Below are 15,723 nucleotides of genomic sequence, written 5' to 3'. Positions count from 1 at the left end.
CACTACAGTTGTTTACCATGACAGCCATTATACATTCCTGTTCCTATGCTGAGTTACCATGGCAACGATCATACCTCCCGATGGTAGAGTCAGTTACCATGGCAACGATCATACATTCCCTTTACTACAGTCAGTTACCATGGCAACCATCATACATCCCCATTGTTATAGTCAGTTACCATGGCAACCATCATACGTTCCCGTTCCTATAGTCAGTCACCAAGGCAACCATCATACTTCCCACTACTACAATCAGTTCCCATGGCAAACAGCACACATTCCCATTGCTATGCTCAGTTACCATGGCAACCATCATACATTCCCACGGTACAGTCGGTTACCATGGAAACCATCACACGTTCCCATTGTGACGGTTGGTTACCATGACAACCATCACAAATTCCCATTGCTATGATCAGTTACCATGGCAACCATCGTACTTCCCACTGCTACAATCAGTTAGCGTGGCAAACGGCATACATTCCCATTGCTACGGTCAGTTACTATGGCAACCATCAAACATTCCCATTGCTACAGTCAGTTACCATGGCAACATCATTCATTCCCATTAGTATAGATGGTTACCATGGTAACCCTCAAACATTCCCATTCCTATGGTCAGTTACCAAGGCAACCATCACACATTCCCATTGCTACAGTCGGTTACCATGGCAACCAGCATACATGCTCATCGCCATGGTTGGTTACCATGGCAACCATCATATATTCCTGTTTATATGGTCAGTTACCATGGCAAACAGCATGACTCCCAGTGGTACGGTCAGTTACCATGGCAACTGTCACACTTCCCACTGGTACAGTCAGTTACCATGGCAACCATCATCCATTCCCGTTGCTACGATCAGTTACCATGACAACCGTTCTACATTCCAATTGCTATGGTCAGTTACCATGTCAAACATCAGAAATTCCTGTTTCTACGGTCAGTTACCATGGCAACCATCATACATTCCCATTGCTACAGTCGGTTGCCATGGTAACCATCAGACGTGGCCATCACTATGGTCAGTTACCATGGCAACCATTGTACAGTCCCATTGCTATGGTCAGTTACCATGGCAACCACCACACATTCTACATTCCCATCACTACGGTCAGTTTCTATGGTAACCTCTTGGTTCCTCTTGGAGAGCAGCAGATGCAGATGAGCCTCCCTGTTGCCACCAACCTGCCAGCTGTGCTCTAAAGGCCTGTGTGCCAAGGGGTCTTTTCACCAAGACCCTGCACAAACCTCTGGGACTCTTTGCATCCTGTCCTGGTGCCTTTCCAGTGAATTCCAGGGTTATCAAAGCCAACTGGAATGGGCTCTTTGTCTCACTCCACAGTGTCACCCAAACCAGTCTCTCCTCTGACCCTTACCCACAAAAGTTCACCCAATTCCTTCATCCCCCAGAGCAGCTCCACAGGTCCCAGAAGCTCCTTCCCGCTGAGGACACCTCTCTGCTGCTCTTTCTCTCCTGTGTCTCCTTGGCCTTCTCTCCCAACCCATCACAGCCCTGCAACCTGGGAACTGTCTCAGCAGGCCTGGGCTGTTATTGCCTGCAAGTGGAATGAAGAGAGACTTGGGGCTGCAGCTCCTCCTGCCTGTGCCCCACACGCAGGGCATTGGGGCCTGTCTGGCTGCAGCCCCTCAGTGGGGGCACCGGGGTAAGAACAGACTTGCAGTGGGGAAAGCTGCTCTGAAAGCCCCGAGAGCTGGGGTGTGCAGAGGCTTTGCTGACAATGGCCTTGGGGGTGGACGTGCTGGCACTCAGGCCCAGGGGGAAAATCCCAGGCCTGATCCCTGAGGAGATCAGCACATGCTGCTGAAATGCTGGAGGGGAGAAGAGCCAGCAGAGGGAGGAAACAAGTGTGGACAGCCTGGGCTGATGGGATGTGGACTCGTGCCTGGCCCGGCCTTGGCTGGGCAGAGAAGGGACAGCCTTTGTGTCCCTGCAGGGCTGGGATTCACTCCCTGCCCCAAAGGCCCCCAGTGTGTCTGAGGAGCCCTGGGTGGTGCCTGTCACACAACTGCTGGGAATGGGGACGGGGTCCCTGCACAGGCCCTGTGCTGTCCATGGCAGCTGCTGCACTTGTGCTGCAGAGCCCTGGCACCTCCCCTGGCACTACAGGCCCCTCTTTGGCTGTTCAATCCAGGCTCAGCTGCCCTCAATTAGGTTCAGCAGTGAAAGGATGTCCAGGAGACAACTGCCATTGTACTCTGAGGACATGTAGAAAATACCCTGATAAAGAACAGGAGAGAGACCTCTCTCCCTGTGCCACCTGACTCCATTTGGTCACCTGAGCACCTCTAGGGGCTGCCCTGGACAGAAGGAACAGTGACAGGTTCCCCTGTCCTACATGTGGGCCCCTTCTGCCACTGAAGTTGGCCAAAGCAATGTCCCAGCAGCCTCCAAGGAGATCCCACAGCTGCTGCCCTGTCCCTAGGAACTGCTCCACTGGAGCCTGCAGTTCCCAGCAGGAATCTCGGTCACCTCTGGCCCCTCAGAAGGAACCAGGGCTTTGTGTCCCAGAAGGTCACTCCTGGCTTTGTTCTTCCTTCATTCCCAGGGGAGCTGGGACAAGGAGTCACCTGCAGGGGCCTGTTTTGGGCCCACTGAAGTGGGGCAGGAGGAATCCCAGCCCATGGGGGTTGTGGAGGGAGTTGAGTGTCCTTCTGGCCCCAGGTCTGCAGAGCCACAAGGAGACACCTCTGTTGACTCAGCTGAGTCCCTTCCCTCAGTGCAGGTGAAGGAGATCCCTCCTGGGCACTGTCTGGGTTTCCTGTCTAATGATGGGACATGAAAAGGGGCCTCTTGAACTTAACTCTGTGTCTGGAGAAATGACAGTGCTGAAAGAAGTGTCTGTGCCCAGCTGAGAGAAGGAACATCATTATTTCCTTCAGCTGTGTGCCAGCAGGTTCCCCTGGAGCCCCAGGGACAGCTGGAGGAGCCCAGAGGGGGAGAGAAAGGGCTGCCTGGGGCTGTTGCTGTGCTGCTGAGCTGGGCCGGGCTCCTGGCACACAGGGAGCTCCTGGCAAGCAAGAAGAGCTTCAAAGAGACAGCTCTGCTGGTGAGCAGCTCCTCTGCACAGCCCAGCAGGGCTGAGGGCACTGCCTGCAGCACCCAGGGCACAGGAGAGAAGGCAGAGAGATGAGAGGCAGCCTGGGCTGGGAGGTGACTGAGCTCTCACCACAGGAAAAACCTCCCCAGGATTTGAAGGAAGAATTCTCTGGCTGTAGGAAAGTTCAACTTGCCTTCCTGGAGGCATCTCCTCAAGCTGGCATATCCCACAGCTTCCAGGATCTTTCAGCAGGACTCTCCCAGTTGCTGCAGTGCAGGGGAAGTGGCCACATGGCAGAGCAGGGCAGGAGCTGCAGGCAGCAAGGGCAGAGAGGAGAAGGGAGCAGGAGGTTCAAGGGATCCTGAGGTGGGAGGACAGGGCAGAGCTGCTCAGGGCAGGAACCTTGCCAGCCCTTTGCCACGGTCAGGCTGTGGCTGCAGAGCAGTGCAGGGGAGTTCCTGCAAGTGCCTCTGCCAGCTGCCAAATGGCAGCAGTGGCAGGAGCTGTCAGGATGGCTCTGCTGGATTTGCTGGGGTGCAGCAGGAGAAGCTGCTGCAGAGCAGGACTTGCTGCTGCCCCCTCAGAGGCCCAGGGCCAGAAGGTTCCTGTGCCAGGGCTGGCTGTGGGGTGGGAAGGTGGGGGTGCAGCCAGGGGTGCCCAGGGCTGTGGGGCAGAGCAGGGTCCTGCCCCCAGGGCTCTGTGTGCTGGGGCAGGGACTCTGCTGCCTGCCAGGGTCAGCTCTCAGCCTGGCCAAGGAGCTGCCACGGGGCTGGGGGAGAAGGGCTGTGGGGAAGGAACAACTCCTGGGAGGGCAGAGCAGGGCAGAGTCCTTCTGATCTCCACAGTGGGCTGCAGGGATGAGGGCTGGTCACAGCTCCAGATCGAAGCAGGAAATTTCCCAGAAGGTATTTGCAAGAGGCACAGACAGACAGGGGGTACCTTAAAGAGAATGAATCAGTTCTTTCAGTGTTCTACTCTGGGCTGTCTGGGTGCTGACTGAGACAGGGAAATGAATTTGTGAGCACAGGAGACACTGAAACTTGAACTCTGTTAGATTAGAGGGGATGGAACCTGAGAGTATCAGACATCAAAACTGTCTTATAGATGCAGCAGTGTCACTTTCTCAGCCCTGGGCCCAGGGAAGCAGCTGCTGGCAGGGACAGCTCCAGGCAGCAGAGCCCTGGGCAGGGAGTGTGGGGCAAGTGCCCCCAAGGCCTGGGGGAGGGGATGTTCAGGCAGCTCTGGGGGCCCTTCCCTGCAGCTCTGCTGGGCACTGTGTGCTGGGCCATAGAAATGAGGATTCCTGCAGTGGAAAAGAACCTTCCCCAGGTGTGATTGTAAAAATAAATACCACAGTAACATAAATTCTAAGCTCAAACTAAGCTTCTGCTCTGCAGCCTCAGCTCTTCTGAGTCATTAGAGATGGAACTTTTGTATTCAAGGACTGTTACATCTGACATTCCTGATGTGTGTGACAGCTCTACCAAAAAAGTTCCATGTCCCATTAAGCAGAGCAAAACTTACTCATTGGCAGTGCATTTGGTGACATTTGACACATGGATTTCTTTTAGAAATGGAGTTGCTTTTTCACAGAGGTCTGTCTTAACTGTTCCCTGTCCTTTCCTTTTTTGAATAGTCCCTGTGCTAAGAAGCAGCAAATGTCCAACAGCAGCTCCATGGCCCAGTTCCTCCTCCTGGCATTGGCAGACAGGCGGGAGCTGCAGCTCCTGCACTTCTGGCTCTTCCTGGCCATCTCCCTGGCTGCCCTCCTGGCCAACGGCCTCATCCTCAGCGCCGTAGCCTGTGACCACCACCTGCACACCCCCATGGGCTTCTTCCTGCTCAACCTCTCCCTCACAGACCTGGGCTGCATCTGCACCACTGTCCCCAAAGCCATGCACAATTCCCTCCAGAACACCACAACCATCTCCTACATGGGATGTGCTGCACAGGCCTTTTTCTTTCTGTTCTTCATCTCATCAGAGTATTTCCTCCTCACCATCATGTGCTACGACCGCTACGTTGCCATCTGCAAACCCCTGCACTACGGGACCCTCCTGGGCAGCAGAGCTTGTGCCCACATGGCAGCAGCTGCCTGGGCCACTGGCTTTCTCAATGCTCTGCTGCACACAGCCAATACATTTTCCCTGCCCCTGTGCCAGGGCAATGCCCTGGGCCAGTTCTTCTGTGAACTCCCACACATCCTCAAGCTCTCCTGCTCACACTCAGGCTACCTCAGGGAACTTGGGCTCATTGGGGTTAGTGGCTGTGTAGCACTTGGTTGTTTCATTTTCATTGTTTTCTCCTATGTGCAGATCTTCAGGGCTGTGTTGAGGATCCCCTCTCAGCAGGGACGGCACAAAGCCTTTTCCACGTGCCTCCCTCACTTGGCCGTGGTCTCCCTGTTTGTCAGCACTGGCACATTTGCCTACCTGAAGCCCCCCTCCATCTCCTCCCCATCCCTGGATCTGGTGGTGTCAGTTCTGTACTCAGTGGTGCCTCCAGCACTGAACCCCCTCATCTACAGCCTCAGGAACCAGGACCTCAGGGATGCCATAAGGAAAACGATGACTGGATGGTTTTCAGAAGCAATAAACTGCATCTTTTCTGCTGCAGAACACTCATTGTGTAACATATTTTGGGCCCAACCTGCCTTCTAAAGCTTTTGATAGTGGTGGGGGTGGGGGGCTTTCCTGTTTTTTCCCTATGTTCATGTCATTAACACTGAAATTTTATTCTTTTTCTCATATATAATTCACTCTCTACCTCTTTTTTTTGACCCACAAAGTATACAAATCAGGAATCCTACTTTGTGTGCATTTAAACAAAATAAAAGTTTGTGCAGCAAGGTATTTGTCAAACATCCTCCCTGTGTTAGTTTGTACATGAGGAATCACAATCTCTGAGTGTAAGAAAGGACACAAATTCTTTTTCCCTGATCCTTCCTCCAAGACCTCCCCTGAAGCTGGAGGACATTTCCATGTTTGCAGATGTGGAGGGGAAAAGAGTCCCAGCAGTGCCAGGGAGCACCAGAACTGGGTCTGTTCAGAGCTGCTCTCTTTGCACTCCCACCCTCTCCTTTCCTGTCCGTGCCCAAGGCCTGAGTGCTCTGGCAGCTCAGTCACTGTCCTGCTGTGGGTCAGGCCTGTGAGCACAGGCAGGGACAGGCCCTGGGCACTGCTGGGACAGGGCTGGGCTCCACAACAGCAGTTCCAGCAGCAAAGGGGTTCCCCTCCAGGCACTTCCTGAAGGCTGAGCTCTCTTCCCAACACTGGTATCGAGAAGAAGTCCAAGGAATAGACTCTCCAAAGTCTTGTTGCTTTGCTTGTTTCTCCATGCAGACAGTGCAGTGAGGTCAGGGACCCACTGGGACTGCAGGGACTGAGGGCTGGGTCAGATGTTGTGTGTTGGTGGCCCATGGCCAATGGAGGTGACAAATGATCTCCAAGTCACCTGCCTGGGGCTCTGCAGCTTGTGAGGGCTCTGATGGCAGGTGAGGACTTGTCTGTAGGAACTCAGGAAGTGCAGGAGAGCACAGAGGATCTGCAGGGACAGCTCGTCCCATCCAGTCAGCAGGGAATGGAGCCCTGGAGCAGAATCCTGCCCAGGGTGGAGTCCCCCAGAGATCAAATACTAAATCTTGCTGTGAAGTGGTAAAGGAGAGTTCTGCAACTCCAGAGGACACAGCAGGAACAGGGAAAACTCTTGCCAGTGACTTCTCTTGCCCTCAGTGAACTTCCCCAGGTCGACCAAGAGCAGCCCCCAAAGCCATGTCCCAACTCTGGAACAAGGCAGGGCCCCTCTGAGCCCCCTCCATGGCCACACAGGCCCCACATGTCAAAATGGCCCCTTGCTTCCACCAGATTTCAGTGTCCCTGTGTTCCTTTCTTTCCATGGGGCCCTGCAGTGCCACAATGGTCCTTTTTTTCCATAAGCCTCCAAAACGTCTCACGGTTCCTTTTGTTCCAGGACGCCCCACATGTCCCTTGGTTTCCCTGTATTCTTTTGGATCCATAAGGCCCTGTAGTGTCACAACTGTCCCTTGATTCCATGAAGTCCCACAGTGTCCCTGGATTCCTTTTGTTCCATGAGGTTCCCTGTGTCACAATGGCCTCTTGATTCCATGACATTCCACTCTGACCCAGGGTTTCCTTGTTTCCAAGAGGCCCTGCAGTGCCACAATGGCCTCCTGATTCCATGGGTTTCTGCAGTGTCACAGTGGCCCCTTTATTTCAGGAGGTTGCCCACTGGCCCTGGGTTCCTTTGGCTCCATGGGGCCCTGGAGTGTCCCAGTGGCCTTTGGATTCCATGGCTTTCCCCAGGGTCAAATGGTCCCATAATTCCATGAGGTTCTGCAGTTCCACAGTGGCTCCTTGATTCCATGAGGTTGCACAGCATCATCACCCAGCTGAGCCCATCCTGATAAAGGTTCTGAGGGGGTTAGGAGGAACTGGGACAAAAGGGATAAGATAACTGGGGAAGGAAAGAGGGGCTTGGCCAACAGAGAGGAAAGATTTTGATGAGGTAAAACCAGGTTCATGGAATGCTGAGGGTGCTGAAACACTGACTGTGCAAACACTCCTGATGGATCTTTATGCACTTTGTAACCTCAAGCCCCAACAGTACCCAAAAGTGCTGCCCCTCCCATGGAAAGGAATCCACTGCCCTAATTCCAAGCCAAAAAAAGTCCAAACCCAGAACTCCAGACTCTTATTTGTCCTCTAATGCCCACCCCATTCCCAAACCTGTATTACCAGTATGAAAAACCAAGCTTTAATCCTAACCCAGTCCAAAAAGCTCTTCCCCTAATCATGAACCAGACACTGCCAGCAGAACAACAAACCTCCCAAAGTTCTGCCTAATCCCCACCCTGAGCTCTAAACCCCAAGCCCTGACCATTCAGCACCCCCACAGCCCTTGGGAGCAGGGCAAGGACCTGCAGGGCCCAGAGCAGGCCCAGGGGGTTGGCAGAGGAATGGGAGGTGACCTGGATCTGCTCAGCTCTGCAGTGACCCCCAGGAGAAGGGCCTGGGCTCTGGCAGGGATGTCCTGTGGCACAGGGGCTCAGGATCCAAGGTAAGAAGGCCAAGTGCACATGGCAAGACCCAGAGCTGGTGCAGAGCCATCAGGGAGGGTCTAGAAATGCTGCTGGGAGGGGGTGGGAAAGCAGGAGGGGTGTGTGCAGCCTGCAAGGCCAGAGCAGCAGCAGGGCCAGGGCAGGACAGCCTGCAGGAGAGATGGCCAAGGGCTCTGGCAGGGCTGCAAGGCCCAAAGGCACCCAGGCCTTTGTCCCCTTGCCTCTGGCAGCTGCCTCTGCCACTCAGGCCACCACAAGCAACTTTCCTGGCAGGTTCTGCCCTTGGGTTCTGCCTCGCCCCTCCCTCAGCAGCCTGGCAGGGGTTGCCCAGTTTTGGGCCTTTGTTGTTCCTCCCCTCCCATCCCAGTGCCCCCCAAACAGCCCTGAGCCAGCCGGGAGGGACAGGATCTGCTGGGCCAGGGCCTGGGGCTCAGCCCTTGGCCTTTGTGCCCCACAAAACCAAGGCAGGCTTTGCTCAGCATTGCAGGGGCCTGCCCAGAGCCTTGGTCTGCCTGCACTCCTGGCCTCCAAGGAGCTGCTCCAAGGAGTCCCTGGGGAGGCTTTGGCAGTGCCTGCCCTCAGTGGGGCCCAGCAATGCTTCAAGGCACTTGCAGTTTGGCTTCTGACTTCTTCAGCAGCTTCTTCAGTCTTCTCTCAATATGTGAGGATGATGGACTCGTCAGTAAACGCACTGTGGGGCTCATTAAAACATAGAAAAACAATTTCTTTGTCTTCCTTTAATTGTCTTCACGTCTTCACGACATCAACAACTAATTAGAGTTGTTTTGTAGTTTAGCTAAGGAGGAAGATTTTAAGGTGGAAGTCACAAAAAATACCTATTTTTTGATGAAGGGGAATGATTTACACAGAGCCTTGGGATGCAAGAGGATCAGGGTGCAAAGGATTTGGATCCAAAGAAAAGGGGGCAAAAGTGATTAGTAGCATTTAATTATTGAACAGTTTAACAGTTATCAACTGATTCAATAGCATTTGCTAAAATTTCCAAAGTGGCTGAATTATACATTCACAATAACAACATTCCCACCACAGTCAATTCACACCCACACTCAGGCAGAGATGTGTGCACAGGGCAATAACTGGGTGTGTAAAGGTCCCTCTGAATGAATTCTCCTTGTTGTCAGGGAAACACTCCCACAAATCCCTTTGTGCTTCCCAACAGACAAGGTTCCATGAGGCCCTGCAGTGTCACAATGGTCCCTTTACTGCCTGAGTTTCCACAGTGTCACAATTACCCCTTGATGCCGTGAGTTTCTGTGCTTTTCATGTTACCTTTGGTTCCTTGAGAACCCGCATTGTCTCAATGGGCCCTTGATTCTGAGAGGTTTGACAGTGTCACAATGGTCTCTTCAGCTCCATATGGCCCTGCAGGGTCACAATGGCCCTTTGATTCCATGGGATTCAGCAGTGTAATAGTGGTCTCTTCATTCCATGAGTTTCCACAGGGTCACAATGGCCCTTTGATTCCAGAAGATTCCTCAGGACGACACCTGGGAGGTCACCATGGAGCCCTGGGACATCCCGTGACCTCCCGGCTCTTTAGGAGCCCCGAGAACTTCAACAGGGGGAAGTGCCGGATTCGGAGGGTCAGGTTGGATCTTAGGAAAAAGTTGTTCCCCCAGAGAGTGGGGGGCACTGAACAGGCTCCCCAGGGCAGTGGGCACAGCACCAAGGCTGATAGAGTTAATAAGTTTTTGGATGGTACTCTCAGGCTCATGGTGTGACCCTTGGGGATGGTCCTGTGCAGGGCTAAGGGTTGGACTGGATAATCCTTGTGGGTCCCTTCCAGCTCAGCATATTCTGTCATTCTGTGTTTGGTTGGATTTGGTCTTTTTCTCCCTGCCCCCCCCTTTTGAATTGCCTTTCCTCTGACCCAATGACTTTTTCCTTCATTGTCTTGGGCCTTGGTGGACACCTGATGGCAAGACAAGTTTATGCAACTCAGTCATCTTGACCACATTTTTTGTCCAAGTCCCCATTAACTAGACGAGGTTTCTCACAGACTCGCTGCAACTTGGCCTCATCCCCAAAGGAGTGGAAAGTGCATTTCATCCCATCACCCAGAGACATAATAAAGATGTTGCATAGGAATGGTCAAGGGCTGGTCCCTGATGGATGTCACCTGGGAGTTGCTGCCAAGAGGAATTTGTGCCATGACTTTTGAGCCTCATCAGTCATTCAACTTCCCACCCACCACATGTTTCACTTGTCCAGTCCAGCTCCCACCAGTTTGGCTCTAAGGAGACCACAGGAGACCATGTCAAAGGCCTTGCTGAAGTCTGGGCACACAACATCCTCTTCTTTTCCCTCCCACAGGGGTTCTGCAATCCCTGCCTTGTCCTTCCCATGACTGGCAATGGCTGCAGGAGGACTTGCCCTGCTGAGCCTGAGCAGTCTGGAACTCTGCCAACCCTCCTTGCTGCCCTGTTTGCAGACTGCTTCCAGGTCTGCCTTTGCCAAGGCCCCAGGAAGCTCTGGGATGGCTCTGGCCTTTCCAAGGGTTTGGGAGAGGTCTCCCAGTGACACTGCCCAGCCTTCCCAATATCCCTGACACCAAAACCTTTCCATTATCCCACAGTTCCAGTTTAGTGCTCAGGACACAACACATACTCTCATGGTTCTTCAGGAGAAAATTAGAAGTGATTTCATTAGAGAGGTCAACTGGGGGAGCAGCCCAGTCTGGTCTGACCCTACAGCAGTGCCCAGCCCAGGGTGCTGCAGAGCTCTGGGCACTCCCCCCACAGCCCCAGCCCCTCTGAAGGGCACAGCAGCTCCTGGGGCACAGAGAGGAGTCTCAGCATCCCCATCAGCTCAGGGGCTGGACACTCAGCATGGCAGGAGGAAATGGAGGGCAGGGAAACTGCAGGAGCCCTGGTGTCACCTGCAGGAGATGCCCAGCACAGCCTGACTGTGCCCCTCAGTGCCAGCCCCTCTGACCAGCCCAGCACAGAGTCCTGGCCCAGGGACAGAGCAGCCTGTCCCCAGGGGGGCTGCAGAAAGAGGTGTCTCTGTGTCAGGGATTCCTCTCTGCAGGCCCAGAAATGCTGCCTTGCTCTTCTGCAGGGACATCCCTTTGCCAGGTCAGTGTGTCCAGGCTGCCTTGGCCAGTGTCAGATCCCAGCCTGGGATCCCTGCAGGGCCCTGAGCTGGAGGTGCTGCTCTGCACAGGGAGGGGCTGTGGCACCCTGGGCTGAGCCTGCACTGGCCATGCTGGTCAGGGTGGGGAGCAGACCCAGCAGGATGGGGATCACTCCTCTCCACCCTCTACCATAGTCCTGGAAGGCTCAGTAGCCAAGAACAAGGCTGGGCAGGACCATGGGCTGTTTCCAATGGCACAGAGGGCAGGGCAGGGCTCCACTCCATGCAGCCTGTGGGCTGGAGAGTTCTTCAGGACACCCTCCTGGAAAGCCACCCCTGGCTCTGGTACAGCCCTCCCTGAGCTGGGGAGGCACAAGGGGAGTTCACTGTGGGTCAGACGAGTCACTGGCCAGAGCCCTTTCTCTGTTCCTGCTGCATCCCCTGGGGCTGCAGAACTCTCCTTTACCAGTTCACAGGGACATTTAGTACTTGATCTCTGGTGACTCCACCCTGGGCAGGATTCTGCTCCAGGCCTCCATTCCCTGCTGACTGTATGGGACGGGCTGTCCCTGCAGATCCTCTGTGCTCTCCTGCACTTCCTGAGTTCCTACAGACAAGTCCTCACCTCCATCAGAGCCCTCACAAGCTGCAGAGCCCCAGGCAGGTGACTTGGAGACCATTTGCCACTGGCCACCAGCACAGAACATCTGACCCAGCCCTCAGGCCCTCAAGTACCCCAGTGAGTCACTTCTCTCACTGCAGGGACTGAATGGGGAAACAAGCAAAGCAATGAGACTTTGGAGAGTCTGTTCCTTGGCCTTGTTCTTTACACCAACCTTTCAAAAAGAACAAAGTCTTCAGGAACTGCCCAGGGGGATCCCCTTTCATGATGGAAATGATTTTAGGGAGCCCAGCTCTGTGCCAGCAGTGCCCAGGGCCTGTCCCTGCCCATGGTCACAGGACTGACACAGCAGGGACTGAGCTGCCAGAGCACTCAGGCCTTGGGCAAGGAGCAGAAAGGAGAGGGAGGCAGTGGGAAAAGAGCATCTCTGAAAAGCCCAAGAGCTGCTACTCCCTGGCAGTGCTCCTGTACCAGGACTCTTTGCCCCTTCTCCTCTGCCCACAGGCACTGCCCTCCAGCTTCAGGGAACTTCTTGGAGAGGGGAATCAGGAAAAAAGAATTCAAATCCTTTATTCTGCACAGAGACTGTGTTTCCTCATGTACAGAACAACAAAGGCAGGATGTTTGAGAAAGAAGTTGCTGCAGGAACTTTTATTTTGTTTAAATGTACACAGAGAATGATTCCTCATTTACACAATTGTGGGTCAAAATAAAGAGGTTGAGAATGAATTAGGTATGAGATGAAGAATAAATTTCTGTGTTAACAACATTAAAAGTATAAAAAATGCAGGAAACCACTACTACTCTCAAAAGTTTTAGAAGGCAGCCTGGAACAGTAAAGGGTTACACAATGAGTGTTCTGCAGAAGAAGAGAGGAAGGTTGTTGCTCCTGAAAAGCATCCAGTCATCATTTTCCTTATGGCATCCTTGAGCTCCTGGTTCCTCAGGCTGTAGATGAAGGGGTTCAGTGCTGGAGGCACCACTGAGTACAGAACTGACACAATAAGATCTAGGGATGGGGAGGAGATGGAGGGGGGCTTCAGGTCGGAAAATACACCAGTGCTGAGTAACAGGGAGAGCACGGCCAGGTGAGGGAGGCACGTGGAAAAGGCTTTGTGCCGTCCCTGCTGAGAGGGGATCCTCAGCACAGCCCTGAAGATCTGCACATAGGAGAAAACAATGAAAACAAAACAACCAAGTGCTAAACAGGCACCAACCCCAATGAGACCAAGTTTCCTGAGGTAGCCTGAGTGTGAGCAGGAGAGCTTGAGGATGTGTGGGAGTTCACAGAAGAACTGGCCCAGGGCATTGCCCTGGCACAGGGGCAGGGAAAATGTATTGGCTGTGTGCAGCAGAGCACTGAGAAAACCAGTGGCCCAGGCAGCTGCTGCCATGTGGGCACAAGCTCTGCTGCCCAGGAGGGTCCCGTAGTGCAGGGGTTTGCAGATGGCAACGTAGCGGTCGTAGCACATGATGGTGAGGAGGAAATACTCTGATGAGATGAAGAAATAAAAGAAAAAGAGCTGTGCAGCACATCCTGTGTAGGAGATGGTTGTGGTGTTCTGGAGGGAGTTGTGCATGGCTTTGGGGACAGTGGTGCAGATGCAGCCCAGGTCTGTGAGGGAGAGGTTGAGCAGGAAGAAGCCCATGGGGGTGTGCAGGTGGTGGTCACAGGCTACGGCGCTGAGGATGAGGCCGTTGGCCAGGAGGGCAGCCAGGGAGATGGCCAGGAAGAGCCAGAAGTGCAGGAGCTGCAGCTCCCGCCTGTCTGCCAATGCCAGGAGGAGGAACTGGGCCATGAAGCTGCTGTTGGACATTTGCTGATCCTCTGGACATGGGGTCTGTTCAGAAAAGGAAAGCCCAGGGAACAATTAAGACAGCCCCCTCTCAGCAAAGCCAGTGCAGTTTTCAGGGAAATCCCCTCCAAGTCAAGGCATTTCTTTTCTCTGGTTTGTGCTCTCTGAGGGTGCTGTGAGGAGCAGGAGCTCTGCCCATGTGCTGCCGAGGACTCAGCTTTGCTCTGCTGCAGTGCAGACATGGAGCTGGTTTGGGACAGCTCTCATGATCCCAGGAGATGTCACATGGAACCCAGCTTTGATGGAAAAGTTCAATTCTTGTGCTGTTGTCTTGGAGCAATTTGGGCTGCAGGAGAGAGGCACAGTGTATCCTTAAAATAATTTTGACTGGGTTTTTTGGTTACAGTCATAAGACCTGGGAGTGCTTTTTTAGGGGCAAATTTTTCTGATGACAAATCTGAAGAGTGTTGAACAAGGACAGGCAGAAGGGCTGAGCTCTCCATTGCTTATTGCAGAGCCAGGAGAGCTGCAGTGCCTCTCAGCCTGTTTCCCTTCTGCCCTGCACTTTCCCTCTTGCTGCCTTGAAGATGACCTCACACACAGATTCATCTTTACAAACCCCACCAAGATCTGTGCTGAGAGCAGGGCAGCGCTGCTGGAAAGGGCAGCTCTGGGAAGTGTCCCCTGTGCCAGCCCAGAGGTGCAGCTGTGCTGGACAGAGCAGGACAGGAGCCCTCCTGCAGGGAAGCCAAGGGCTGGCACAGGAGAGTGCCCACCCCCAAGGGAAGGCTCAGCACTGCCCAGGATCCTGTGCTCATTTCTGAGACTGCCTGAAATATTCATCTCCCAGAGGAAAACAGTTTGAATTTCAGTGCAGCCTCCTGACCTGAGAGAACAATGTCTATGCTACAATGCCTAAGCAGGAAACACACCTCAGGACTAATTTCTTTCCTGCAGCCCCTGTCTTTTGTGAGCTTTGCAAAAAATTCTCCATTCAATATGGTGTAGTGGTGTGGAGCTGTGAGCAGGTCTGACCCTGCAATAGCGAGACATGGAAAAGATCCTCCCTCAGCTGCCAGATTTGCTCCTTGCCCACAGCCCTTGTGCCCCAGCCCTGGCAGCAGCTCCCCGGGCCGGCTGAGAGCTGCCCCTGGCAGGCAGCAGAGTCCCTGCCCAGCACAGCACCCTGGGCTGCAGGACCCTGCTCTGCCCCACAGCCCTGGGCACCCCTGGCTGCACCCCCGGCTTCACAGCTCTTCCAAAGTGCCCCAAAACAGCCCCTGCTCTCCCATCCCATCAGCTGGGGCTGGGCCAGCTTTAGGAGATGCCTCCAGGAGCTGCCCCTGCACTGCCCTGCAGCCACAGACTCACCATGTGCAGCCCTGCCAAGGTTCCTCCTGCAGGGAGCTCTCAGCCATCCTGCCAGTGCTGAGCCCCTTGAAGCTCTGTCTGTGCCCTGCTGGTGTCCCTGAGCTGGCCTGGCAGTGCCCTCAGCCCTGCTGGGCTGTGCAGAGGAGCTGCTCCTGGGCAGAGCTGTCTCTTTGAAGCTCTTCTTGCTTGCCAGGAGCTCCCTGTGTGCCAGGAGCCCGGCCCAGCTCAGCAGCACAGCAACAGCCCCAGGCATTTCATGACCCTCAGGGGGTTTGGTGTTGTTTACATGAGACTCAGTCCCTGAGAGGAAGTTCAAACAACTTTTCAAGAAGTCAAAATGAGATGGAAACACTGAAGTTTCTTGTCGTGCTAATGAGTCTCACTGAGGGACACAACTGAGAACGTGTCCCCAGGTTCCAGTTAGAGCAGAAATCTGCAGACAGTGATGCCAAGGATGGACAGGCAAGGGAAAGGTGGCTCTGATGCTGAAGAAACCTTGACTTGTTTCCTTAATCCAAAGGGCCAAGCCCTGACCCCCAGCCCCTGGGAAGGCAGATCCTGTCCCTGCCTCATTCCTCAGGGCTCTTCCTGGGGCACTGGGATGTGGGATGTGCAATGCCAAGGGCAGGACCATGGGGTGGCACCTGCCAGGCTGCTGAGCAGGGACAAGGAGGCCATGAGGCCCCAGGGCTGCAAGG

General features: G+C 54.1%; 2 protein-coding genes across 2 annotated transcripts in view; both read left to right on the top strand.

Moving 5' to 3' along the window:
- Positions 1-15,723, top strand: part of LOC127462881 (serine/threonine-protein kinase pim-1-like) — a 194,383-nt gene that overhangs the window by 90,941 nt on the left and 87,719 nt on the right. The window lies entirely within an intron of this gene.
- Positions 4,722-5,723, top strand: LOC127462876 (olfactory receptor 14J1-like). Its single transcript, XM_051771810.1, has one exon. The coding sequence runs from the start codon at positions 4,722-4,724 to the stop codon at positions 5,721-5,723; it is 1,002 nt and encodes a 333-aa protein (XP_051627770.1).

The sequence above is a fragment of the Manacus candei genome, unplaced genomic scaffold, assembly GCF_025592945.1.
Source record: "Manacus candei isolate 608988 ecotype Guabito, Panama unplaced genomic scaffold, ASM2559294v1 h1tg000142l, whole genome shotgun sequence".
NCBI lineage: Eukaryota > Metazoa > Chordata > Aves > Passeriformes > Pipridae > Manacus > Manacus candei.
This window is presented reverse-complemented; position numbering and strand designations above follow the sequence as displayed.